Source organism: Meleagris gallopavo, chromosome 7, assembly GCF_905368555.1.
Source record: "Meleagris gallopavo chromosome 7, MGAL_WU_HG_1.1, whole genome shotgun sequence".
Classification (NCBI taxonomy): domain Eukaryota; kingdom Metazoa; phylum Chordata; class Aves; order Galliformes; family Phasianidae; genus Meleagris; species Meleagris gallopavo.
In genome coordinates, this window is record NC_139410.1 from 1,609,802 (window position 1) to 1,637,545 (window position 27,744).

Sequence of the window (27,744 nt, forward strand, 5' to 3'; positions counted from 1 at the left end):
CCAGCTTGGTAGAATGAGGGTGTCACAAGAAAGCAACAAGGAAGGCAACGTGTTCTTTCTTGACATTGCAATCCTGTTCCCTGTCTGTGTCTCAGCTCCCTTCCATCAAATATTCACTCAACACCAAGACATCAGTAGTTGTCATAGTTAACAGTTCCATGCTGCCAATAAAGATTTTATTGCACACGCCTGAAAGGCATACAGTTGGGTTTTGCAAGCAGAACCAACAGAAAATAGCTAGCACTGATGGTTTTTACAGTAAAAAATGCACTCTTTCAGAATTAGAAAGCACTAAAACCTACTCAAACCATTTTTAAGGTCACCTTGAAAAGCAGGTAAAAGTTGGGGTTTTTTAAAGGTTAAACACCATCCTTGTACGCTAGAGGTAGTAAGCAGCAGCCAAACCCTTCTAGTCACATCACTGAAACACAGAAAACAGAGTCAGGATATTCTGTAGTGCATATAAGGAAGTACTCATTTATAGACATGCATGGTATAGAGACCTTTGACACATGAAAAGAAAAGCTGTCAATATCACTGCGGTTGGGAGTGATCCTATTTGTGATGGAGATACCCAGGGGAAATTACACAACATTGTTGGGGGAAAATTATTAAATGCTGGGGGAGGGGGAAGCAGAGCACGCCAGAGAGCCAGTCTCTGGTATAGATTTCTTAATTCTTCCCAGGAAAAGCAGTACATTTCCAACACTAAAATTGACAGCTCTCTGTACCAGCACATGTACTTTGCAGTTGCATAACATGTATTTTAAAGTTTCTCCATTATCTCATAACTTAGGGAATCAGAGTCCTGCATTTCCCAACCCCTGAGGAGGATCTGAAAACATCCCAAACAACTCAGGCTGTTTTAAAATTCACCTAACATGTTTAAATGCTGCACACTATAACGTATCCATCTTTTGTGCAGAAATGCCTTTTTGTTTCTCTTCATAATTTCGTAAGATACTTCAACAACAGATGCCTCTGAGGTGCAGACAGTGCATTCTGGGCAGTGGTAGGAGGGATTTCTCCCCAGAAAACGTCATCAGCAATCAGAGAAAACGTTCATCTGTTCAGAATGAAAGTTTTACTACCTATTTGTTTAAATTTATCATCATGGTGGCACTCATTGAAAGTAAAATTCTTCAAATAAGACCAATTGTTGTTTGTTCTAAACCACAGCACAGAAGACCTCTCCAAAACAGAAGAGAGGAAAAAGAAAATTTCTAAGACCAATAAAATCGCTGCTATAGTAGTAGATACAAATAAGATTTCCTTTTGAAACTTCAGATGAAAAGTGAACCACAGGCTTCTCTTTGTTGGTATTTATAAAAAGATGATTCTAAGTTTTCCTCTCTCTCTCTCTATATATATATGCACACATTTAAGTACATTAATAACACAGTCTTGCACAACTACAGAATCAACATCCCTTATCCTTCCCCAGCTGCCAATGCTTTTGTTGCATCAGCTCAAGCTTGCTGTCTTCGGTTAGCTTTTCTTTATTTCCCAACTTGCACCACTTCTTCAACGATAAGAAATCAGTTCCAGCTTGCCATTTGGAAGCCAAATCCCACCCTCAACCAAAGACAAAATGGAAGTACAGAAGAGCAAAAGCTTACAGTTAACTGATAATACCGGCTGGCACAGTTTGAAGTATAATTTCCTTTGAGAAGTATAAAACACGGGGAGAGAAAAAAATAAATAAATCAGTGATTATTTTGACATTCAAAAACTATTAGCTATTGTTACTCTTAGTAATTATAGCCATTTAATAAGTTGTAACTCTTAAGATACGTTATAATTTGTTTACTCATATCAATTTCTTAACTTTAAGTTACAACCCACCTGCTATAAGTACTGCAGAAGAGGTGGGGCACTGGAATAGGTTGCCCAGGGAGGTGATGGAGTCACCGTCCTTGGAGGTGCTGTACTGAGGGACATGGGCTAGTGGGAAATATTGTGGTAGGGGGATAGTTGGACCGGATGAACTTAGAGGCCTTTTCCAACCTTGGTGATCCTATGATTCTGTTCACGTTGCACAAGTACCACAGATCTAGGTGAGCATGACAGGCTGGCTGTGGCACACTGCTCTGCTCGTGCCAGCTGCCCACAGCTTGCTGTGTGCTTTCATTTGGGTGCCAGAAAGGCCCATTGCCTTCCTTTGGTCACAAGATGTGTATTCAGACCACAGCAGCTGCAGAGCATCATTCCAGCCTTTAGATGGAGGGGGGCTACAGCCTTGACAGCTCTCTGTCGGTCTGCTCTGTGCCTGCTGGAAGAGCGAAACGAATCAAGCAGAATCGAACAAGTGCCAGGCAGGCATGAGTGAGAGAAACATTACAGGCACAACTGATTACTAGGGCCGTCTGAGTTACAAAAGGGAAAAAAATAGTTAATTTCCATTTCAACTCCTGATTCAGATGGTTTTCCCTTTCTGAAACAAAGAGAGAGAGCTTTTACATGTTTTGCATATGAACGGTATCTAGAAATGCTAGGAAAGTCCCTGATACCTGGCATTCATCTGTGGGGGATTTTAAAACATCCCAATGTCAAGAGGCTTTTGAAAGCTTTTTCTGTGTAGGAGTGTCCTCCAGCTCCAAGAGATTTCTATTTCGTTTTGATTTACTTACAGGCTCTGTTTGAATCTTTCTTGTTACACAGCAAAGACAAAAGGATCCTCAGGGTCTCCGTGGGGGTTGTTTGGGGGAAAATTTCATTACTGATCTCTGCAGCCAGTTTGATTTTTTCAAGTCTCCCTCCTTACACTCAAAGCTTCAAGTAGAATCACAGCCTCAGCCTAGATTAACACAGGTCTTTTGTGCTCTTTGGAACTCCGTACTGCAACCCAACACTGGTGTTCAGGCTTCTGCATCCAGAAGTTCCTCAGGAACCCAAAGACCTCCCTTGCAGGATTGTGTCTTTATATTAAAACGCTTTCTAGTCATTATCAAATTTTACCAAATTCAGTTAGACAGCAGTTAGCTGGAAATAAACACTTCTCACTTCAGTTAGTCTGCAGAGATATCACTGCATATTAAGTAAGCTCCTTGTGTATTAGCCATCCATGAGGAAGGCAGGACACTGTTTCACCAGCAGAAAAATAACACTTAAGTCATCAGACCAACTGATAAATACATGAGTCAGTGGATTTACACCGGTTACAGATTTCCCACCACGACTCTCATCCCAAGCCTTGTTACAAAAAATGCTTTTTTTTCAAGTCAAGGCTCCGACAACGAGGCTTAGCAATGCAAGCTACTGTAGCTGAAACCAGCCAAATGCTCCTGACTAAGCACATCCTCATCCTTAACAATCAACTCATGTTTTGCTGAGCAGTTTCAGCCCATTGAGGGGCAGAAAACCCCTCAGTGCCAACAGCTGCAGCTAGTTAATTACCTAACTGGTTTTCTACCATCCTGAACTGCTTTTCCACAAGTCAAAGAAGGCACAACCCTCAGACTACTTTGAGTGTACACTGATGGCCATGTGGGACAAGTACTTCATTTATTCCTCTCCTGGGATGAATTCAAAAACCCCAGCAACATCACAAAGCTTACTTTCATTGCCAACAATGCCATGAGAGTCAAAGCTGCCCTAGAAGGGAACGCTTTGTATATCACTCATTTAGCTGTAAGAGTCCTGTGTCTATCACCTCATCTCTACCAGAAATGAGATTATAGCCAAGTGTGGTATTTAATACTGAGCAGCTTGAAGTCTCTGCAATTAAAATTATCATTTTTGTGCAGTATTCTTTTACCTTGCAATGGAAGTCAAAACACATCATGAAATCATGCAGAAGCACCTGGGAAATTATCTGGATCTATCTAGTGAAAATTGCTAGAAACATAGGCCTGCTGTCACAGCAATAGATATGTGCTCGGAAAGTGTGCTCACATTTCTATCAGCTGTGTCCACATACTTGGTTTCTAGTGGAGCAATTGGTATGAGATAACAAGGCAAAACACAGCATTGGTTTAAGTATACATAAACCTATCAAGTCAGATACACAGAAAGCAAGAATAAATGTGACTAAAAACTGATCAAAAAGAGGAGGAAAAAGGAATAAGTCTAAAAGAAGAAACTGTACAGGAAGAAAAAAGAATTGGATTAATTCTAATGAAAAAAGGGTACATGAACACTGAATGAAGGGCATCTGAATGAAAGAGACATGAATCTTGAATGAAAGGCACGAAGGATATTGAGAAACACTGAACAATACACCACCATGAAAGATGCTGCTTGAGTTATCAGGCCTTCCTATTTGATAAATACAGCGAAAACCAGTATTTTTCACAAGGCACCCATTTATCTGTCAAACATCAGCAATTCTGCACCTTCCTTAAGATGGTGTAAAAAATAGTCAAAATTTTAACTGTTTGGCTTGGGCCAAAGCTCTGCTGCTGCTTCCTTCCTTATTTGTTGCAGGAGATAAATTGTTCATAGACTAAAATTAAGTCTTCTGCTTTCTGCTGAGGATGCCTTTCTGACTGCATCATTACCATGCTTTTTCTTGGCTGAAATGCTCCATGCTAACAGCAACATCCTATTGAAAATGGAAAACATGACGAAAACACGCATAGAAAAGACGGACAGGAACGCTCTATCAAATAGCAGTGGAGCAATTTGATCATCAAATTATGTGCATCTCAGAGTTGCATCTTTATATTCTCTGTAGGATACTTCCATGAGTATTTTATGACCGTGTCACTAACTGGTGCTGCGCTGTAAAGCTGAAGCAACACGAGCAAAGGTCGAGAACATGGGGAGAGTCTTTTTCACCCACACAAAGCTGTAGCTCAGAGACAGTGAAACCACATTGTTTGTGATTTCCAGCGGGAAATCCTGAATTCTCAATTTTTAAAAGTTCTGTTTATTTGTGTTTGCAGGGGAAATACCATGGCAATCCCATGCATATAGCAGTGATCATCTCAAACTGCTTAAGAGAAGAAAGAAGAATATTGGCTGCAGCCAGCATGCCCGTGCAGGTAATGAATTACATTTCCCTAATTTACACCACGTTAATCTGCCCACGTGCTTTTAGGACCAAATCCTGTCCTGTCATTGTGAATTCCACTAGAGTGATTTACGTGCATTGGGGGGTTGCCAAATGTTACCCTTTAAACTCATGTTTGTACTTCATTAGTGGCTCTGCTGCAGCAAACATTGCTATAAGTGACTTCGATGTCACAGCTAATCTTCAAAGACTTTAATCTGTGGGAAAGACTTGAAAGAGATTATTCTTTGCAAAACAGATGTACACATATTAAATTATGCATTGCGCTAATTCGTATGAATTATGCAACACAAAAGACATTCCATCTTATGCGTTACACTGACGGTTTTTATGTTACTTGAAGGAAGAACTTTTAAAATCACATATACGACCGTTTTGTGGAAATGGTTATATGGTTAAAACCCAGATAGAATATCATTCAAGGCAACTTTGTTCTTTTAATAACCTGTGGAGGCAATATGCATTTTTATATGAGAACTACGATACCGGCCTTTTTTTAGAAATCTAATCATCTATGTTTCAGGTCCTTTAATTTACTAGACAATTAATCTCTGCAGTACACCCAAGCCCTTTCACCTTTTGGATTTCCAAATGAAATAAGTATGCTATTGAGATTTGTGGAGCTAAACAGATTGAGTCGTTCATACCAGTCCTCAGCCAGTAGAACATTGGGCTATAAATTCCCTGTCTGTGCTAGAACGTGCCATATCATAAATAACACTTGGCATTACTCATCCAAGAATTACCTGCTCAATGTGTTCCAGGGACCACTGGAAAAGTCCTTGCAGAACTCCGTGGTTTCAGAGAGACAAAGAAACGTGGAACACAAAGTGTCAGCCATTAAGAACAGCGCCCAGGTATTTTGTTGTCCTGTTTCCTATCTGCACTGCCACAAGCTATGAGTTTCATAGACACATCTATTGTTAAGCCAGGTAGCACCAACACCTTGTGTCGCTCCATTATCCCATTATTCTCCAGATCCCAGCCCAAGTTAACTACTCAATATGCACATGGGTTCTCAGATGAGTTTCTGCAGCAGCTCTGGGTTCAGCGCAAGAGTTACCTAGTTTAAAGCTGTCACACTCATTGCTATGCAAGTAACAAGTGGATCACTGAGTGCAGTAAGAACATACCTACTGCTTCTAAATAGATGTGAAGTTCAACCAACGTACTTCTGCAGTTCCATCTCCTTTAGTTGGGTCAGAAGCAGCTAGACTTCCTGACCTTTGAGTCACGTGCGTACCAAAATTTCTGTAAAGCTAAAGACTACATGACATAATTATATGTTTTGGAAGCATGAGGGAAGAAGAATGCTGTGAGCTGATGGTAACAATTCTCCAGAAGCTTGTCATACCACTGCAGAGCAGATTAGGACTGAGCCCTATAGCTGTGTCTCGTATAATAGGCTGCAAAAGTTCACAGAATAACTGCCCGTCCATCTCAAGGCAGGATAAGGATTCAGACCACCTGTAGCCTTTTTAGGATCCCAGCACCTCTTCTAGCTTCATAGCAGACTTCAGGTAGAAATTATATTAGAAATACTTGTCCATATGCCGTCCTCAAAAAACACTTCAGGCATACTGGAAAGAGGTCCTACTAGCATTCTCTCATAAGTGTCTCCGTACACAGAGAAGAAAGGTAGAGAGATGAAACCCTTAAAAAGATAAAGCTAGCTTTAGAAGTTGTGGTACTAGATCTCTATCAATGTTACAGATAAGAGCTGCAAAGCAACAGCAGCCAGATCTGCAACTCAGCAGCTAACCACGCTGCTCCTCCAGCCTGTGTCTAGCAAGCATCTATGAGGGAAAGTGCAGCCACCCTTGAAAGACCAGGGAAAATGAGAATAATTTCCAGGTACAAGGGTTTTTTAATAGGTAATTAAACTGAACACAGAAATCAGCCAGATCCTTGTGTACGAAATTTCATACCTTGCACACATAATTTAAAAGTTCCAAAAAAAAAAAAAAAAAAAAGAAGAAGAAGAAAGCACAATTATTAACTTGGTGTGTCCTAACTTAGCAAACGAACACCTGTATTTTCCCTGACACCGAACTTGCATATCTGAGGGAACTACAAAGCATTGGTCGTGGGTCGTTGGCAGAATCAAGGCTTCCTATAGACAGCACAGAAAAAAGCTTTTGAAGCAAACCAGATTATTTCCTACAGATTCATTTTCCTTCCCTTGATACGTCTTTTTTGAATTATCTTTGTATGTTGTACAGATACAACACCTTCTAAACTTTTTGCTGTAGGTATGAAGACTAACCCTTGCAAAAAGCCAAAGCAGTAAAACTGCATCACTCCTTTACCAAAATTGCTAAGTATTCCTCTGAAAAATCAAGCCACTGCTGCTCTCTTTGCTGCTCAAACCTTTCTGACTTTGGGAAATTATGCATTTGCTTTAAGGCTATACAGAGTCAGTGAAGTTACTGGTGTAACATTTTACGTGTTCAGGTGGTAGGAAAGGAGAATGCTATGTTATGCCTTTATCCATTACAAAGCAAGTTCCTTTTTATGCCACTGTGAACACCGAAGTAATTTCTCACTTTCCTCTCCCCTGGGAAAGATGACTGACCAGGATGTCAAATACTTGGAAGACTTACAAGAAGAATTTGACTTCAGGTATAAAACAATACAAAGTTTAGGTAAGTGCTTTTGTAATCGTTTTTAGATTTGCTAGAAAAAAAAGTGATTACACAACTAAAATCCAGCCTCGGGTTTTTTCTATGCATTATTGAGATAATATATGTAAGCATAAAAATAGATTTTTAGTTTGTATAAAGCCATAGTCTGAGACATAATGACTCTCATGGGGTTAAAAGGGCAAATATGATCCCACTGTTCAAGTGCAGTTATTTTCTATAGATAAGGGGCACAACACAACGAGAAGAGCATAACTTTCTTAATTTAAAGAACTTATTTTTCCTTCTCCTTCTGGTTGACTTGGCTCTTCCTTGGCACACCGTGGAAGAGCTTCTTATTTCCCAGAGTACTGTTTTAGCCTCTAACTTGGCTGTCTATTCTTTTTTGACCACAGTGATGATAATCAGCTGGTAAGCACTCTGAATGCATGTTTGACCTACGATGGTTGAGATCTGCAATCTGCACACTGCAACAGCACTTGCATGATCTCTTTCAGAAAAGAAATTGAGGTCCACTCGTGTCTACTCAGATACCTTCCTGGTACCCTTTGAACACGCAGAGATAGCTGGGGTTTGAAACGCCCTGGTTCTTGAACACATTACTTGCGTGTTTAAGGCTGGATATGGCTAGACAATTGGAAGAGATCAAATTGCTATGGTTGAATGAGGTGTTGGTCATCAGATCAAACACAGTTATTGACCAAACAGATGATTGAAACCTGCCCCACTTACGAAATCAAACATGCTTACATAAATGACTTTCAGGGCTTACAATTTCACTTTGCCAACAATTGCTGCACACCAGCTTGAAGTACTTTAAAACGCGTACGTGAGCAACTGCGATGGCTGAGCAGAGAGTCGAGCACCCATCTCCCTCTCTCTCGAAGTACATACTCTGATGTAATGAGATGTCAATCCACAACTCAGCAGAGACACAGTTGGCACCAATTTCTTTTGTGAAGGTAGCATGAGTGACACAAGTGCAAAAGGTGGGGGATGAGCCAAGTATGAGTGCCTATGTGGTGAGCTTGGGGAAGCTTGAAGCTAATGCACGATCCACGGAAGGAAAAAAATTACAGAAAGGGGGAAGTACCTGCATTCGGTACTCCTGGCTGCTAAAATCCCCATGGTGATGAACATTTTATCTGTTTCAAACGTGTAACCTTGATGCATGTCAACCAGACAAGTAATTCACTTGGAGCCCAAAGAGCTTTACGTGCTGACACCACGAGCGTGTGTCAATAGTACGCAGATCAATCATTGATCCAAGCCAGATGTACATATCACTATGCACATAAGAAATATAGAGATTGCTGTTTATGAGCCATGCCTTTTCTACCTTTTTCCTGTTCCATACACACGCACATTTCAAGAACGGCATCATAAAACCGTAGCTTAAGTCTGTATGCAAATGGGCCTATTCAAGGGAAATGTGCCATTATGTAATCTGCTGATGCCTGCAGTTTATTTTTTCCCTAGTTCCTCCTGCAGTCAGGTTGTGGTTCCCCCCCCCCCACGTCTCCCATAAACACGCGCACAAACCCCCACGCCCACATCTGTACCGAACTAACCGAGCGATTTTTTCACCCCTGGCAGAGCAGAGCGACAAAAACAGCGCCCTCATTAAACAGGAAATGTTGGCGTTGCAGGCGATGCTCAATACGTTAGACTACAAGAGAAAGGTTAGTGACATCCTTTGTCAGCTGTAGGTCATTTGCTTTCTCCCTTCATTCCCACACCGAATACTCAAAGGCTACTTGTGCCTTCGTGAATTCTCTCCTCGTGGACGAGCAGGCAAACAGGATGTGAGTTATCAGTACACCGAGGGCTTTGTGTTTGTGTGGGTGATCTTGGCGAGCAGTTAAGAAACCAGCAATTAAGCAGAAGCTTAATTAGGGCTATGATTCTGCTCGCCTTAGACGGGAGGACTGCAGAGGAGCTCTTCTGCACTGCACTGGATGGATAGCTTAGTTGGCAGTCTAGAGCTTTTACAGTAAATGAAAGTTATCCAAAGTAAATGTGATCTAGTAATTGCAAAACCAACCAAACAAATACATAGACAATAGCTAGCTCTGTTTAGCAAGAGAGACATGTGACTACGAGCACTTCTTGATCATTCCTTTACCAGTACAGAAAGCCTTGTGTTCAGACACACATACCTTCAAATGTTAAAAGCAAGTCAAATGTATAAACAAAAATAACCCTGTGAATTGGACATGATGCAAAATAGAAGGATTTTATGACCTTGACAGTGCTTCTAAACGTCAGCTGCTTGGAGGTGTTATGCCCACTATGAATACAACCTCCCCCTCCCAACCCTTAAAGAGAAATTTTACTGAGGAAAAGCTCATTGATATTCAGGATTAGCTTTACGTGGTGAGTAATCCAGTCACCTCTGGGCTAAAGAGACAAAAGTGGTGGGACTAAATACAGATGTTTTCAAAATCATACAAAAAATGTAATCAGCACTTTGTGATAATGGCTGAACGTTGTAGCCGTTCCCTCTGGACAGTCCGTGACAGCTATCCCATGTTACAGGAAGTACTAAGTAAAATAGGCCGTGTCATCCACGAAATTGATATGCTCATGAGCAACATGCTGACCGAGGAACTGCTGGACTGGAAGAGACGGCAGCAGATTGCCTGCATCGGGGGTCCCCTCCACGGGGGGCTCGATCAGCTCCAGAACTGGTAAACCTGCGCTGAGCTTATGTTTCCACTGAAAACCACAGGAAGTCTGCAAGCCCCATGCACACAAAATGATAATTCCTTTAGATCGCTTGCCTTGCTACCTTGCAACAGCAGAAAATTCATGAGCAGCTATGCAAGTAAATAACTAAAAATACACTTTGCTTTGGTAGATCAAGCTGTAGAACGGTAGAATTTGCTGGGAGAATGAATGACATTACAGTAAAGCGCTGAGCCTGAGCCAGTGCAGTCGGTCATTTTTTGGTTTGATGGTAGTTGCAGATATATGATACACATACCCCAGGGAGTTTTGCTTGAGTAAGAGCTGTGCTGACTGAGCTTGTCACTGAGGACAGTGGGAGTTTTGTCTCAGCAGGAGCTGGGTAGATACTTTATGCTCTGACTCACTGGGTACATCACAGCTCTAGGCTTAAAGCTACCCAGAATTGAATGACCGAAGTCTGCATCATGGTGGTAATAGAATCAGGCTTAAAGGTGCTTGTGGGGAAAAAAACACAAAAACAAATAACTTTAGATTTAAAAAAAATAATAATACTTTTAGAGAGCATCAGTTACTCTCCCATCTGACTAATACTTTGGAATAAGTAGAATAAATAGCAAGCAGAAAAAAGGAGGGAGAATAACCGAACACATAGATGGTTTTTGCAATTTGAAGAAAATAATTTTTTTAGTTCTTGGTAGCACACTCACTTCATATAACCGTTATCCTTTCAAAGAGTACACTTGGAAAAACTACTAAGCTGTGGGCAAGAAAACTGGCAGCAGTGCCCTGGGTGTAAAACATCAGGACGGTGAAGCATTTCCTCTAAACTATCACAGTCACTGTTGCACTGTTGTTGATGAGGCCTTTGGGGAGATATTTACCTTTGAAAGTAAAGTGGGAAATCTTGCATGATGTATTTATATACAGCTGTAAACAAAAGATGAATGAGCATAATTGTGTATAAAGCTCGAAAGCACCATAATGCACGGAATCCAATTTTCCTAAGCAAGAGCTTCAGTAGATGTTATGTTCTATTAATGGGTAACATGAGAGATTGCAAGGTAATCTGTTGTCTCTCTGTAGTTTTACGCTGTTGGCAGAGAGTCTTTTTCAAGTTAGAAGGCAACTGGAAAAACTGGATGAGCTGTTGACCAGACTGACATACGATGGGGATCCCATTCCAGTACAAAGACCTCAGCTGCTGGAAAAAGTCAATTTCCTGCTCTACAACCTCTTCCGCAAGTGCGTAAGCTATTGTGAACTCGTGTTACTTTCCTTGAACTGATGCACATTTATTGGTAACAATAAAGCCTAACTGTTAAGAATGAATTAAAAAAAAAAAAAAAAAAAAAGCTGAATCTGCAAGGATCTTAAAGACTGAGTTTCCAAAGGAAGGAGTATGTACGCTGTCATCAAAACTCAGAGAAGCTGAAGGTACCAGAGAGCATCTCGTGTACAGCACTTAAGGTTTTGTGGTCAACTTCTGACACTATGTGAACGCCAAAACCCACTTATTTCAATCACGTACGTACCGCTGAGAATTTTGTGTAGTGAAGCAGCAGATCCTTCTCTTTTCTCTTCACCACCAAAGTAGTCTTCCCTCCCAAATTCATCCATCTACTCATATATAACATTTTCATAATTTGTCTTCTCTGTTGTACCAGCTATACAAGGAGACAGACCACAAGTGGCTATTCTATTAGCTGTGTCTGCAGGCACAACATGGTTTATTGCTTTTTTATAAAATAAGGAAAAAAAACGATTATTTAATTTCACTGGAACCGGGTTCAGTGGACTTTATAGCTTGATTTATGGTTCTGAGAAAAGGCTAGATCATTCAATTGATATTTTAGTCCTACAGAATTTGATTTTGGTTTGATTTTAAAGGTATAACAGATATCTGTTTCTTATGGGAACAATTCAAGTGTAAGTCAGACCCCGAGATCATTTTGAGAACTGAGAGTGAAAATGCCTCTCTTCCATTTTAGCATCTGTAGAGAAGTAAGTCTCAAAGAAATAGATAATAAAGCTTACTGTATGTTTATTTATGCATATTCCTATAAACTACTCGTTTCATTTCTTTCTACCCTAGTTCATTTGTGGTCGAAAGGCAGCCCTGTATGCCAACACACCCCCAGAGGCCAATGGTTCTTAAAACGTTAATACAGTTCACTGTAAAATTAAGGTAAGAAAAGGAAGCCTGATATCAATTCCTCCCTTCATAGGCTGCACTTGACCCTAGGAGACCATTTCAGGATCCATAAAGAAAAGTATTACAACTTCTGTGTCAGAGTCAGGCAGAGACCCTTTCGACTCCAGGGAGCTTTCTCAAGCAAGGGTCTAAAGGACACCGAATCTGTCACTTGTAATAAGTGGCAATGAAGAGCAAACAGCAGAAGGGAGACAGGCAGACTGTGGCCAAAAGTCAGCACCTTCAGGAATCTATATTTATTGGATTCATGGTTTAATGGCTTCGCAAGCTAACAAGTAATGATCCACATCACGCCAGCCAACATCAGAATACTCAGAGCCACTGTAGCACATTAGAAAGAGAAACATCTGCAGCTTGGGAGGTGTGTGATTGGTGTATCAATGACAAGTTATTTCTCTCCCGCTAGCTCCTAGCTTGACTTTGTAAAATGAGGTGAGATTGGAGAGAATCTTGAATCTCATTTCCATCCAGCAGCAAAAAGAAGGCATAGAAGGTGGGAGAGCAGGAGTGGAAAGCTTACACAAAGTACAGTGCAGTTAAATATACAAATCCATCTCTGATCTTTTCATTAGCTCTACACCCACTCCCTCAGACTTGCAGGGAAGATAAAACACTCGCCACTGGATAAACTCATCCCTCCTTTCATGTATAGGACCCTGCAAATCCTGATGCGGTCCTGGATGATTAATCTGTTTTCAGATTATAATCATTTCAAATATTGTGATGTGGAGGTAGCGATCTCTAATATTTTCTGGTGACAAACTTGTTTGCTAGTTTGTTTGTTTTTGTTGTTTTGAGTGTTCACTTATAAATTTTCTGTTTTGAAGGTTGCTCATTAAATTGCCAGAGCTGAACTACCAGATCAGAGTGAAAGCAACTATCGACAAGTAAGAAACTTAAAAGTGAAGAGATTAGGCAACTCTTTTCCTACAGAGACCATGCAGCTTTTTCAGTAGCTACCCTATCTGCTTTCAAATTTGCATAAAGGGGGAAAGAAACCAATGAAGGGTTGAAACATATGGGTTTCACACGGGGTAATGAGGGTAATGACTCTCTCTCATGTGGAAAATCTCTTTGTACTTTAAAAGAAAGCTACTCTTTACTGATATTTTGAAATTGGAGATGAAACATCCATTTAACATTTGTTTCAAGCCTTAAATAAAATTCAGCCTTAAATAGTGGCATAGTGGCATCACAGAAGAGTTAAAATCAAACTCTGTTGCATTTACGGGATAGTCACTTCCCTCTGCCTGTACCAATAGTCCCACGCAGCTGCTCCAAGTGTTGCACACAATTTGTGCTTGGAAAGCTAGCGCTGTAATTAGTAACTACAGCAGCCTGCAGTGTTTTACTCCTGCCTGACATCAAGGCTGTTGCATAAGCTCCTCCTTACTAACAGGTTCAGTACTGCACTAGCTCCCATTTTTCTTACGGCAACCATGAGCCCCAGCTCCTACTGCTGGTTATAATTTCCTGAGCAAAAGGCATTTCAGAGCCTGCCTATAATGTACTAGGTGCAGAGCCAACACTTGCACAAGTACATCTGTTTGAGTTGATCAGTCTTCTTAACAAGACCATGATTTTCAGTACAATGTAACAGACCTAATTCCAGAGCAAGCTTAGTTACCAAAGGTGAAGGCCCCCTAGCACGAAAAACCACCAGGTATGATTCCAGAATCAGCACAGCTGATCGAACTCCTCTCTGCTCACCGTTCTCCCTTGCTCTGGCCACGATGCTTCTATTAGCTCCCTACAAACCACTCTGTTCCTGACAACATGGGCACAGGTGCTGTGCCAAAAGAAGGAAGACAAACACTTGGTCAGGAGACAAGACAGCTTCCTCTCAGAAGCTGTATATGTGCACCACCAGTGTGCCAAGACCTATCTACACAGGCCTCTATTGCCTCACAACACACTCAATTAGCACAGCAGCTTTCAATTTCCATACGTCATTCCAACAGCGGAGGGAAAACAAGAAGTCAGATACAATAACTGCACATCAGAAACTTCAGTTATTTTTCCCAAAAATTGCAGGGATATCAGTAACATACATTCAACAGATATGGGAAAATAGACTGACTCGAGATACATTACTCAAAGCAAGCACAGCTCACGTTTACTGATTCATCATCTGTTTCCTCCTCTACCCCTCTTCTATTTCAGGAACGTTTCAACAGTAAGGTAAGGAAATAAAACATGAGAGTCCTTCAGCTATCCAACACGTTTTCACTGGAGTGCCTAAGTGTCATGTTCTCCGTAGCAATCGTAGATTCGTGCTGTGCGGAACACACGTGAAAGCCATGAACATGGATGAGTCGGCAAATGGCAGCCTGTCAGTAGAATTCCGACACCTGGTAAGCTTGTCTGCTCTTTTCTTGCCCTGCACCTCTGGCGAGGAAATAAGATACTCTTTAAAAGCTACACAAGGAGAACGGTACTGTTGGAAAAAATCTACACTCGTTCTCTTCTCTCTTAAAGGATCATTTAGTCCTGTAACATCTGTGTCACACTCCACACTGCCATAAAGTGAGACTGTATTTCCACAGAAATTACAAACTTAATGCAACAAGAGGAAATGATTAATCATGCTGAATTACACAGAAACTTTCGTTTTTTTAAACAAAAAGAGAAAAAAAAAAAAAAAAAGCCAATGTCCCGGTGAAATACATAATTAAACACTTCAGATCTGATTGAAACAATGCCTGAGGCAAAAGTCTTTTTGAGAGCCAGCAGAAGTGTTCCAGTAGCTTCTCCAGTGTCTTAGCAAGTCCTGCTTTCAAAGCAGACTCCCTCACCTACAATACTTCTGTGGTTAAAAATATTTACCAGAAGGCCATTCACTGAATGGACTTCACAAGGCACAGAAGTCAGTGCCTTCCTTGAAGCCTATCTGTAAACTCAAAACAAATCCCTATTACACTGAGGGCACCATAGCTACAGTTGACATTCTTTATGTACTCATCTGTAGTTTCTCTGCCACATAATTTCTGTTTTGCTTTATACAGCAGCCGAAAGAAATGAAATCAAGTGCTGGAAGCAAAGGAAATGAGGTTGGTGGATTTATTTTAGATGGTAGTTTTGATTACTCTCCCAAGTATTTCAGGCTGGATTTTATTTAAATCCAACAGCAACCATATGTAAGTAAATTAGATTTTGAAATATATACTCTCCTTCTAAGTGTCGGACTCAATAATCATGCGATTGTATGAGCACAGTGAGAACCTTTTAGAAGCACTCAGAAGCCTCAATTATGTGCCTCGAGTTTACGTATTTAAATAGCTACAGAAGCTGGTAGGAAGTAATCACCTGAATGCCTGCACGCATTGCCCTGCATGGCCTTCTCTTTGGTCAAAGAGTTAGCTTCTGAAAAAAACAAAAAAAAAAAACAAGCTTTTAGAGCAAAGCAAGTTGAAATGTGCGATCTGTTGGCCACGCTCACAGCTGACATGACGGTGTGATTGTACTTCCCTAAAAGAATTTGGCATGCCCAAAGCAGGACCGAATTCCCTGATTGATTTTGGTCTGAATCCTGGTCTGGTGTCTCCCTCGTGCGGTGACACAGCAGTATGACACGTCAGAGGGGGCAACAGCCACCCGCAGCATCCCAACCTTGTGGGGCTGTGGGGGATTAGGATGTCCGAGCTGTGACGTGGCTCACTGCTAGCTGATTTTCACCTGCGGGGCTCCTCCTTGGTCAAAGCACCGCCCGGAACCTTTAGGAGCATAAACATTTGTTTAACAACAGCTGAAAGCATATTCACAATCTTGGTTTGTTGAGGCTTAGATCTATTTTTTCCAAAATCTCAGGTTTTTTCAAACTTTTAGTGGGGCAGAGTTAAGTTTCCCAAACCTCTTCAGCTTGATTCTAGCCGTGTTAAAACATTTGAGCTGAGTGGATGGGTGAGCATTTCACTTAAAATGCAGCTCTATGCTGGATTTTCCCTTGGTAAGGCAGCTGTGTGATGCAGATGCCTGAGGATCTCCTGCAGCCACAGCCTCACGTGTACGCAGAACCTTTTGTTACAGCATCTGTGCACGTCCTGAAGGAGGTGCTCTGGGAGAAACAGGAGGCCGTGAGGCACTTTCCCAAGGAACACTTCCATTTACATTGACTCAAAGTGGAAGTACTTTGATTCAGGAATACAAATCCTCCCTTCCCTCCTCTCTTTTCCATCTTGCTTTCATTTTTTTTTTTTTTTTTTTAAGAAGTCTGGCAAAACAAATATGAAAAAAAAAAAAAGGAAAAAATAGAAAAAAGCTTTTTATATTTCAACTCGTGGGGATGGAAATATCTATTTTTAAAGACATGGCTCTCAAGGGGCAAAGATTTTGCAGAGCTGCTTATAGAGCTGTGCTAGTTTGTAATCCAAGCAACATGTTGAAAAACAAGCTAATCAACTACGACAGACAGATTGTTTGTCAAGAAGTTTCTGCGTATACTTGAAAGAAAACAAAACTGTTCTCTAGGACAGAAGCTTGCTTGTGCTTAAGGACATGGCTCCTGTAAATGCTTTTTTTTGAGCTGCTTGCTTGTTTCCTATTTAACATGGGTGTTTAGACTGGGGCTGTCAATCAGTAGAGAAACTTCAGGAAGAGTGGGAGACAATAGCAGACGCACAAAAATCTGCTACATTTGGGTGCAACACCATGTTGTAAAGCAACATTTTTACCCAAGTTGAAAGTTAAAAAAGCGTTGCTTTAAAACCAGGGTTGTGGTTTTGTTACCGTTTAAGAATCATCAGTAAAAAATCCACCAGAGATCTGGATTAGTTTAGAGTTGAACAAAGGGTTTCCTTCTTCTCTTCTGCTTAGAGATGAGATGTGTGCTTTCTTGCAGCTTTGTGTAATCTCAGCAGCTGGATTGCCCTGGCGGTGTTAAACGCCAAGCACACACGCACAGTTCATTGTCTGCTTTTCCCCCTCAGGGCCCTCATATGGTGACTGAAGAGCTGCACTCCATCAGCTTTGAAACGCAGGTCTGCCTGTATGGACTGACTATCAATTTGGAAGTGAGTATATTCTGGACAGATTTTCCGTGGTGAGAGCAAACAGCATTTTCCAGGGGCTCACAAGGAGCAAGCCTGTTGGGCCAGGCTGCAGGCCCATCTATCCTAGATGCAGTAAGCAGTTGCCAGATTTCCAGAACTGCACAGATTTCATGTAACTTGCTTAGCCCTTCTATGCAGAAGCCGAAATACAGGCTGATCTAAAGACCATACAATCCATTTAAGCCCAGTGACAAAAAAAAAAATAATAATCATATGCACTAGAAGGCACATTTCTCCATTAAACATCATAAATTAACACCTTAGAAAATGTTACAACAACAACTGCAAGCAATATGCTCAGGACATCCCTGCATACCTAAAACAGACCATTATCAGAACCAATTAATGACCAACACTACCAGGACTCACTCTTCTGTCTGCAAGAAGTCACGCAGCCATTTTTCTTTACAACTTTCATGCAGCTAAAAGCCAAACTTGCTGCCCAGGCCAAGCTAACCCAAAACCTGAACACTCTCCCAAAGCCTATTTCTCTTTAGAAACAGGCTGGACAGCAGTTATCAGCAGTTGGTCTCGCTCTACTATGCTGGAAGTGCCCAGGCTCAGGAGCAATGTTTGGAGAGGGCAGAAGACCAAGGAAGGACTAAAAGACAACAAATAATACAGCACTGTCATTACCTACTGTGCTCATTTTTTCCTCCAGACGAGCTCTTTGCCTGTAGTGATGATTTCCAACGTCAGCCAGTTACCCAATGCATGGGCTTCTATTATTTGGTACAACCTATCAACCAACGACCCTCAGGTAGGTCTTCAGTACACAAATAGTGGCTTCCTGCATTTTCACACTCTTATTATTTGGTTGCCAAGTACATTCACTATAAAAAGGCTGTTTCTCCCTCTTGAAAAGACCTTATTTTCTTCAAATACGCAGTTATCAACATCATACTCCTATGTTATTTGTTCTATCTCCTGTTCCCTGCCCGGATGTAAAACCATATGCCTCTTAGCTTTCATTTTTTAGACTAAAGTATTAGCTCACAAACTAAGGAAGGGTGATTACCCTCCTTCACAACTTACCCAGGTCAAATTTGTTGTTCTAGAACGTGGTTGATTAAAATCACACGCAGCACAAAATAATTTCACAGGTGCGATCCAAAACTATTGAAGTAGATTTATGGTTGGGTCTATAATGTAATTAAATACCATTTCCCCTCATTTTAGAGGAGCTAGTGCTTCACACGGAGAAGACTGCAAGAGCCAGGTAGCACTGTCTAGTTGCTTCGATGCTGAGCAAAAGCAGAATCATTATTTCCCGTCTCCTGCTGGCACAGCACAAATTTTACATTCAATTGCTGTTGCATTTGCAAAAATTGCATTTGCAAGTTGCAGAACACAGGATCTGCATTTATTGGACAGGCATTAAGCATATTTTCACTGCCTTAACATACATCACTACCAGAAGCGCAGCAAGGTATTTTATCATCCAAGACGTACACAGCCCCACACTCTCTCCAGGAGCATCCCTCTGTAGGTTTGCTAGTAACCAGGGAGGAACCAAGGCACCTTTGTCCAAGTTCATTCCGCTCATCAATCCACCACACCCCCCGTTTTATTTTTTTTGGGTTATTTGTAAACACTTCTGGCCTCTGCTTAAGCACTTGCTGCTTTATTTTAAAGCCTGGAGTATTGTCCATAGTTGCTAAACAAAGCATTCGTTCTGTTGCAGAATTTATCTTTCTTTAACAATCCCCCTGCCGCCACTCTAAGTCAGCTCTTAGAAGTACTGAGCTGGCAGTTTTCATCCTACGTTGGCCGTGGACTCAATTCCGAGCAACTCAACATGCTGGCAGAGAAACTTATGGGTAAGTTTGTAGAAACATACAGATTTTATTTGTTTTGGGGGCTCTTTTATTTGATAGTCAGAGGTAATAACTTCAACCATGACTTCACTTCCACCCTTGACTTGAAAAATACCTTTGTGACATTGTTTTTCTTTAAAGAAAAGCACACGTCAGCTTATTCTTACCACAAAGTGATTCGACTTCTGAATATCCAGGCTGCTAAGCTGAAGAAAGAGGGCATCAGAGTCACGTTCAGCACTATTTTGTTTCCTTAGCAAGTAGTTGTTATCTCCATCATCAGCTATCAAAAGGAAGTCTTTTTGCTTGTTTATGGGATTTTGGCTTTTTTGGTGATAGCAATGTGTTGGGCTTTTTTTTTTTTTTTTTTTTTTTTTTTTTTTTTTTTTTTAAGTATCTGTTCTCTGGGGCATGTTTAGTCCTGGGATCCATCTTTTACTCACAGCAACATAGAAATGAAGCCCTGCATGGCTAGAACTTCAGTGAGACAAGCAAAAGAATGCTTCAGTCCGACTGCCCTCGAGAAGGAAGAGGCCTCAGAGGAAGGCTGGCAGAATAAAAGAAAGCATTACCTGTTCCTGCAGAAGAAATTAGTATAAAATATATTATGATCCACAAGAAACTCCATGCTGAGGGCCTAACAAGACCTCTTACTGCCAGGCAAGAACTAAAGTGCCGAAGACTGGACAGAATCTTTACTTCTTACTGCTTCCAAAGCTGGGAAGCTAGGGCCTTTAAGTTTCCTTTAGTAAAGGGTGCCTTATCTAATGGTTTCTTGTTAGATAATGGAGTAGAAGACACCCCTGTTATTCAGTTAGGATCGGAATATGAGAAAAATAAGAGAACATCTGAAAACTTGGAAGCTCAAGATAGGGCGAGAGAAATAACACTTAGATTGAAACTAAAACAGCACAGTGCTGCACCAACGAGGCCCCAGACGACTTTAGGCAAAGATTCCCCAGGCTACCATCAGCAGCAGCTTCACAAAGGTACACCAAACTCATCTGCCAGCTGCACGCTCTCCCCATGCACACAGCCCTTAGCAAGCCCCTCTCAATGCCTCTCCAAGCCTGGATGGGCTATGCTATTTTTCAGCTGTATAGATGCGAAATAACATTGCTTTCAGAACTTCAGAAAAGCAGACTCACATTTTTCTATTTTACTTTTAGGGCAACAGGTCAGTTACAGTGACTATCAGCTCTCCTGGGCAAAGTTCTGCAAGGTACGGTTCTGAAAGTAAAAGCACACGTCTAACTCCATCCCACTGATGTCAGTGATGAGATTTGCAATTGCCTTGTGTGGGTCTTGAAGCCCAAACCAAGTCTAAAAGCTTCACAATGAAAATAGCATTTCCTGAAGTTTAAGGCTTGGGCTAAGAGATCTACTTAGCTACATTTATACAGGTACCAGAAACAGTTATTACAGTCAAGCATGCCCTATATGTTCCTGTAAATCATAGAATCACGTTGGTTGGAAAAGGCACCTAAGGTCATGAGGTGCCACCAAATAATCAATATAGATCCTGCTATCAATGCACAGAATGTTTTTCATAAAGCATACAGTATGTTTTTTCCCTACATGCTCGGTTGTGACCTAAATTACTTCAAGTCTGTCTACACATTCAGTAACTTTGATCAGAAATGACAGCACTGAAAAAGAAGAGTAAATGCTTTTAATTTGCACTAAATTAAAACACAGAACATCGAAAGTAGTTTGAACTCTTGAAATATAATCTCATAATGAGAAAAACTTGGAATATGATTTTTTCTTTAAAAAAAGGGAGTTGCAATGCATATCTTTAAAAAAAAGAAATAGTTTTTGCATTAGGCTTAAGCAGGTATGTTACTGAAAGCAGCAATTCCTATTTGTCATTTCAACAGATGCTAGATTACTCTTCAGGAATTGAGACAGCTATATCACGTGGATGTGGTGTAACAACGTTCTCCTAACGTTCCTCTTCTCCATCTATTTCCCATTAGGAACATTTACCTGGAAAGTCTTTTACCTTTTGGGTTTGGCTGGAAGCTATACTGGACTTAATTAAAAAACACATTCTTCCTCTTTGGATTGATGGGTGAGCAAGAAGTAACAACGGCCGTGTGTTGACCTTTCTCTGCTTTACCCTTTCTTCTTCAGTAGCTAAACAGAAGAGAACTTGCAAAGAGTCGAACACTTCTGTCTCTTTCTCCCCACTTATGATTTTTCAAACTCTTTGCAAAAAGGGAACACCTCTGAATCTATTAGAAATGCAGAAGTCCATATTTTTTGCAAAAGTAAAACCATGATTTCCTATTACACTTCAGGTACGTAATGGGATTTGTAAGCAAAGAGAAGGAACGAATTTTGCTCAAAGACAAGACACCAGGAACATTTTTATTAAGGTTTAGTGAAAGCAATCTGGGTGGAATTACCTTTACTTGGGTGGATCAGTTAGAAAATGGTAAGTGCAATTAAAAAAAAATAATAACATAGAGCTCAAACCCCTTGGTATAATTGTAGCCACAGTTTGCTGAGGTTTTTTTGTTTAAAAGTAAAGTTCATGTGTATAGTGTAAGTTTGGTTTGGGGAGAGAAACACAAACAAAGCTTTGCAATTCTTCCTCTCAGTTCTTTATATTACCATAAATAGGTTCATTAAGGGACGTACCTGCTTACTGCAGGCTTTACGTTTGTTCCCACAAATGTGGAGGAAGAATGCCATGAAAGACGTTGGCACGAAAGGTAAAAGCCATAGCAGTGTCAACTTAAAAGGAAAACAAAAAGCGTTCCAAGTAGAGACGTTGACCTAGCAGCTATCAGCAGCTCCGTGCCCTTGTGTTCCTACAGGAGAAGTAACATTCCATTCGGTGGAACCCTACAACAAAGGCCGCTTAGCTGCGCTACCCTTTGCTGACATACTGCGAGATTACAAAGTTATCATGGCAGACAACGTTCCTGAAAACCCTCTGAAGTATCTGTACCCAGACATACCCAAAGACAAGGCCTTTGGCAAACACTACAGCTGTCAGCCGAATGAAGGTTGGGCTCGGTTTCTGTACTTAACCCTTCTGGAAAGCAGCTTTAAGGCCAAGAGGAATTTGGGGAGAGGAAGAAGGGAACAGATCACGATGCCTCCTTTAATCGGCTTCTTCATGAGAAATGCTTGACGTGTGTCTGTCACGTAGACAGCTTCATCTTACAAACAGATCCACAGTCTTAGAGGTTACATTAGAGGCTACAACAACAATATTTAAAAGAAGCTACGAAGTAGATCTTGAGTTAGGAGTCAAAGTAATTGGATTTCTTTCCTGACCAACACATCGCAAAATTCAGTATTCAGACATTCAAAGGAGATGAAAAGTCATCCTGCTCTTCAGCTTCCTGATTATGTAAAACTGTAATAACAAGTTGTGTCTTAAATTTCAAAGAATTCTGTATTTTCTGAACAGCTTGGAAGGCCTGCTTTCATTTCACAATGAGGCAGCAGTTACCCCTGGTAACTACACTGGAAAATACGGCTAGATAAATCAGCTCCAAAAGGCTAGATAAGATTAGTTCTAAACATGCCCTCTCTTCTCTGGGTTAGAAGTCAAACCATTTTTAGATCAAGCTTGCATCCCATCAAAAAGAAAAAAAAAAACAAACACCAAAACCCTGATTTTTCTAGATCAGCTCAGAATTATGTGCATTTCTGAGCTTTGGATTCAAATCCCCACGCTTCTCAAAGATACTTTGAGGCAGCAAATGCTTTTCTTCTTCATTTTAATTCAGTGACTTGGCCTAGTGCTCAAGTCCTCTAAAAAATTTAATTTCACACAAAAGACAAATCTGAAGCTGTGATACAGCCAGGGCTCCATGCAAGCATTTGCAGAACCGAAAAGTACTCAGTACAAAGCTTTAGGAGTTCTAGCACAGTCCTCTCTCTCTTCAAAGCCTTACCGAGATCTTTTCTATCAGCTGTTATGCTGTACCTCAAAATAGTGATGTAGGTATTTCCAGTGGGGAAGCACAGTCATTTCCATGACTAGGACCTGAACCTGGACTCTAACCTCAGAATTCCCTCATTTTATGGCTGCTTATTTAATCACAGATGTTTCTCATTTAAGATATTATGGTCTGCAGCACAATCAATTTCAAACAAACAGTAAAATTAATGGGCAGTATTTAATTTCTCTACTATTGGCTTTTTAGTCTCAAAACCCTCAGACGGAGGAGTCAAAGGTTACGTTCCTTCAGTATTTATCCCGGTCTCCAAAATGTGAGTAACCATAGAGATGTATTACTCTGAATTGCATTACATTTACATACTGTTTCTAACTTTTCCCTGCCTCTCCTCCCCCATTCAGATCGCTTGGGACAGCAACGTCTCTGAGTTTTGGTTTGGGCAAAGACTGCTAAAAACAAAAAAAAGGGAAGCAAAGAACTTACTAGAGTGCTTCTCTCATACTTGTGGCAAAACATTTGTCAGAACCGAATGCAAACTTAATGGTACTTCGGTCATCTTTCACTGTTCCCTTTTTCAGCAGCTGATAATTACTGAGTCAGGCTTAACCTCTGCCTTTCTTTAGACCCATTCCCTGCATTTTTAAACATCTAGTCATTGGCATCTGCTCACAAGGCCACCAGCGAGCCCGAACATAAGCTTAACTAACTTAATTAAGCATTCAACACGAGTCATTCACAAGAGCCCACGACAATCCTCCATGAAGTTGGAGGGATTTAGGTTACTTTTAATATCATTTTCTTCTTTTTTTAAAGCTTAAATGATTCTACAGATCCACATTCTCCATCAGATCTTCTTCCCATGTCTCCAAGTGTTTATGCTGTGCTGAGAGAACATCTGAGTCCCACAGCCATCGAAACTGCCGTACGTTGTAAAACTTTTCCACTGATAAGTTAACACTTAACAAACAGGGCATGCAACACAGATGCTGGTTACAGAAAGGCCACTCATACCAGTACCAAAATCCTAGCTCATCCATCACTTGCACTATCGCATTCTGAACCAGTGGTGCAGATATTTCTCACTCTAACGCAGACAAGATGCTGCAGCATACTTGGATGCGTTGTCTGATACGAAGCAGCCTTACTTCCTGGCCAGGGAGTCACGAGCATTTAAACCCAATATGAAATGCGTCCTCGTTTGTTTCAATGTATTAAAATAATTCTGACCTTCTGAATTGCATTCGTGAACTACGCGTGCTAGCTGGCATTTCCCTGTTTTAGCAGTGAAAAGAATAGTTGGCTTCATTTTTATCATCAAATCACAAATATTTTAGGGTCTTTTTTTTTTTTTTTTTTTTTTTTTTTTTTTTTTTTTTTTTTTTGAAACACATGCAACAGTTCTTAAGCCAGCTCTGCCCAGAGCTTGGGAGGGTCAAATAGAATCATTCTGCAGTTTTTAAGGGCACTAGAGAAGTGGTTCACTGTTGCTAAATGGGAGGAGAATTGCTGGAGGTTCTTGCTAGGAACATGTTCAAGTTCAGCTAGAAATTAAGGGAGAAAAGAGTTTCGAGAGGGTTTTGTTCTTGTTTTGTTGTTTCTTTGAGCTTGGTTTTCTATTTTTTGTTTGATTGTTTCATTGTTTTTGTTGTTGATTTCCATTTTCCATTCTATTTACCCTGCTAAATGAGAAAGGAGGAAAAATAGAGTTGATTATCTCAAATTCACATACCAGGTGAATAGGTGGTGCTGTACTGAAATACAGTAAGCAAAGTTGTTATTGTCTATGAGGTGTCAGTGAAAGAACACTGCAATGCAGGGAACAAGAGTGAAAGCTGCAGCAGAACAGGATATCCTAGTCATCAACAGTCTTAGCAGCCTTGCTGCACTCTTATTCATTCTTCTGCTCACTGCAAAAACAAGATTCCAGTAAGAGCCTTTCTGTCCAAATCCATAGGTTACAAGAAGCACAGAAGTTCATAAAAAGATACATAATTTTTTTTGAGAACTTTTTCCTAAGCTGTTTTCCAAAGAGAAGTACTAGATTTTGTAAAGAACTAGAAAAGACATTTTAAGAGTCTTAAGAGTTGTCAAAATGACTACAGCTACCTTGAGGTTTGATGTGCAACTCCTCTTGAATGAGCAGCACTAACTGCCCTGAAACTGATCTTCTCTTTTTTCCTTCTAGCTGAGTTCTCCTTACTCAACTGACTGAAGTTCACATACTGGAAAAATAAGCAACCAAGTGGATACTGCACGAGCTAGAAGCATAATAAATACCTTTTCTACCATCGCCGTAAATCATTATTTCCTGGAAACCATTATGATGCTATTCTTGGGTATCCTTCTGTTTCAGTTCCACGTAAAACAGACATTTTCTACCTAGAGGTTACACATAGCCACCTGGGACTGCTGCCTACACTGATAAAAGGCCAAATCCATCCCCACTAGCAGGTCATTTGATTCCAGTGGGGGTCCAGTAGGTATGAATTTCTACCTGCTGAATTACTGACCGTAGAATTGTAAATACAACGGTATAAGAACAGATTTTTTTTTTTCCTTCTGATAACAGCATTTAAGGACAACTAAAGACTTTAAGGTACCTGAGGAAATCAGTTTTTATTACATTTGCTTAATCATCTGTTTATACACCCTCCGTTTAGCTTCTATTTTAAAGTGAAGATTCTCACTCTCCAAATTCAGTTACATCCAGGGTTTATTTTTTCCCCCAAGATAAATTACCTCGAGCACAGACTGTCACCACAGCAGAAGTTCTGAGAGAGAGGAAGGCAACGCTAGGAAAAACTGGGATACTATCTGGTACATGCAGGCTGGGAAGAACAGTTTCAAAAAACAATTACCCAAGAGCTACAGCATTTTCTGTCCACGGGCCAATCAGTGATACATAACAATGTTACACGCCTGTCAGAGTCTCATTTCATGAGCAGGATAACTTGTTTTACACCGCCTTTGAAAAACGTTTCATTTCGCTCATTTTGGCATAGATTAATGTTGGCTCATGTGTTTGTTTTTCCCAGTATTATCCCTCAACATTCTGCTAATAGAATAATGAAATGGCAGTTCCAGGGCCATTGTCTTTCAGGCGTGCAGCCTCATTCAGATTTAACTCGTGTGCAAAATAAATGGCTAATGCATACAAAGCTCTTAGAACATACAAACATTTACTAAGTGCGTGAGGTGCAGATGCTGAAGCACAAATAATACAGACATTTGGGATGCGAACAAACCCCTTGCATCAGTCAGACCTAGATTTCAGTTTCATTTCTCTTCTTTACTCCCCCCCCTCACCCATACCACTGACGTTAGCAAGCAACATCTCTGTTAGAATGGAGTGAAGTTCTTCTTGGGCATTGCTGTAATATCAGATTAGATATTAAGTGACCAAACATCTCTGTAGTTCATCAGGCTCAGAGATTCCAAGCTAGCTGCAGAGTCATATTTCTTCTCGCGAAGCATCACGCAGAGATTATTTTCCTAAAAAAATGACTATTGTGTATATATGTCTGAAAACAACTGTAATTTATATGACCAGTATGAATAAAAAGAGTTTTTGGCTTACAGTTGGACGCCTGGATTTTTGTGGAATTCCCCAAGATAAAAATAGAGACATGCATTACCTATCGTCTACATTGGAAAAGACCTTCAAGACCACTTCTTTTGGTTGAGCACAAGTCCAAACTACAGCAACACAAGACTTCAACAGCAACAAAGTAAACTTCACCTCACACGGCCTATTTTTTTATTCTGACCTGTTTTCGCCATCTTAATACAAATAGGATGGATTCCACCCATCTAAAGGTCATGAAAAATGCAGTTAAAAAAAAAAAGTGCAGATTGCGTGTGAATCACTCTTCCTCCCTTTCCTTTCTGCTCCCTGCACAATTCAATTATTTCTCTTGTGGGCTGAATAGGATTGCAGATCAGGTTTTGGTATTAGTTTTCTTTGTTGGTTTAATTGGAAGGCATACTACTTCAGCTCTCAGTTTGCTACTTTGAAGAGACAAAAGTTATTTTTTTTTAAATAAACATATACTGACCAAGTCTTCTTCCACAAAAAAAAAATAAAATAAAATAAAAAAATAAAAAAATTGTCCTTCTATAAGACGAGAGCTCAGAGGAAGGAACTAAAATGTGAAGAAAAGAGAAAAGCACATCAAAAGGGACACTCTCATACACTGCTAAAAGAGATGACATTGCTCTCCAGTACTTTCACTAACAGCGCTTGCGCTTTCACTGGGTTTTGCAGCTGCATTGTCAAAAATAACAGTAAAAGAACCCAACAGAACTCTGCTGTGCTTTCCATCCTGCCCTACCATAAGGTTTCAGATTAAACGTAAAGATCTATTAATTACCATTTTCCTATTGGTTATATTTATAAA

At 40.5% G+C, this 27,744-nt stretch overlaps 1 protein-coding gene across 2 annotated transcripts in view; it reads left to right on the forward strand.

Annotated features, from left to right (window-relative positions):
• STAT4 (signal transducer and activator of transcription 4) overlaps positions 1–27,292 on the forward strand; it is a 39,835-nt gene extending 12,543 nt beyond the window's left edge. The window contains exons 4-24 of one of the 2 annotated variants that reach the window (XM_003207431.5): positions 4,887–4,985; positions 5,779–5,871; positions 7,581–7,659; positions 9,253–9,338; positions 10,195–10,346; positions 11,431–11,589; positions 12,440–12,532; positions 13,387–13,446; positions 14,723–14,740; positions 14,820–14,913; positions 15,565–15,609; positions 17,485–17,568; positions 18,269–18,367; positions 19,292–19,427; positions 20,594–20,646; positions 21,404–21,498; positions 21,728–21,864; positions 22,250–22,441; positions 23,594–23,660; positions 24,161–24,269; positions 25,533–27,292. In XM_003207431.5, the coding sequence (XP_003207479.1) occupies positions 4,887–4,985; positions 5,779–5,871; positions 7,581–7,659; positions 9,253–9,338; positions 10,195–10,346; positions 11,431–11,589; positions 12,440–12,532; positions 13,387–13,446; positions 14,723–14,740; positions 14,820–14,913; positions 15,565–15,609; positions 17,485–17,568; positions 18,269–18,367; positions 19,292–19,427; positions 20,594–20,646; positions 21,404–21,498; positions 21,728–21,864; positions 22,250–22,441; positions 23,594–23,660; positions 24,161–24,269; positions 25,533–25,559 (1,977 nt within the window). In that variant the 3' untranslated portion in view covers positions 25,560–27,292. Of the gene's footprint in view, positions 1–4,886; positions 4,986–5,778; positions 5,872–7,580; positions 7,660–9,252; positions 9,339–10,194; positions 10,347–11,430; positions 11,590–12,439; positions 12,533–13,386; positions 13,447–14,722; positions 14,741–14,819; positions 14,914–15,564; positions 15,610–17,484; positions 17,569–18,268; positions 18,368–19,291; positions 19,428–20,593; positions 20,647–21,403; positions 21,499–21,727; positions 21,865–22,249; positions 22,442–23,593; positions 23,661–24,160; positions 24,734–25,532 lie in introns of those variants that run through there. The other variant, XM_085227867.1, reaches the window with a different exon arrangement.
• The last annotated feature ends 452 nt before the right edge of the window (positions 27,293–27,744 follow it).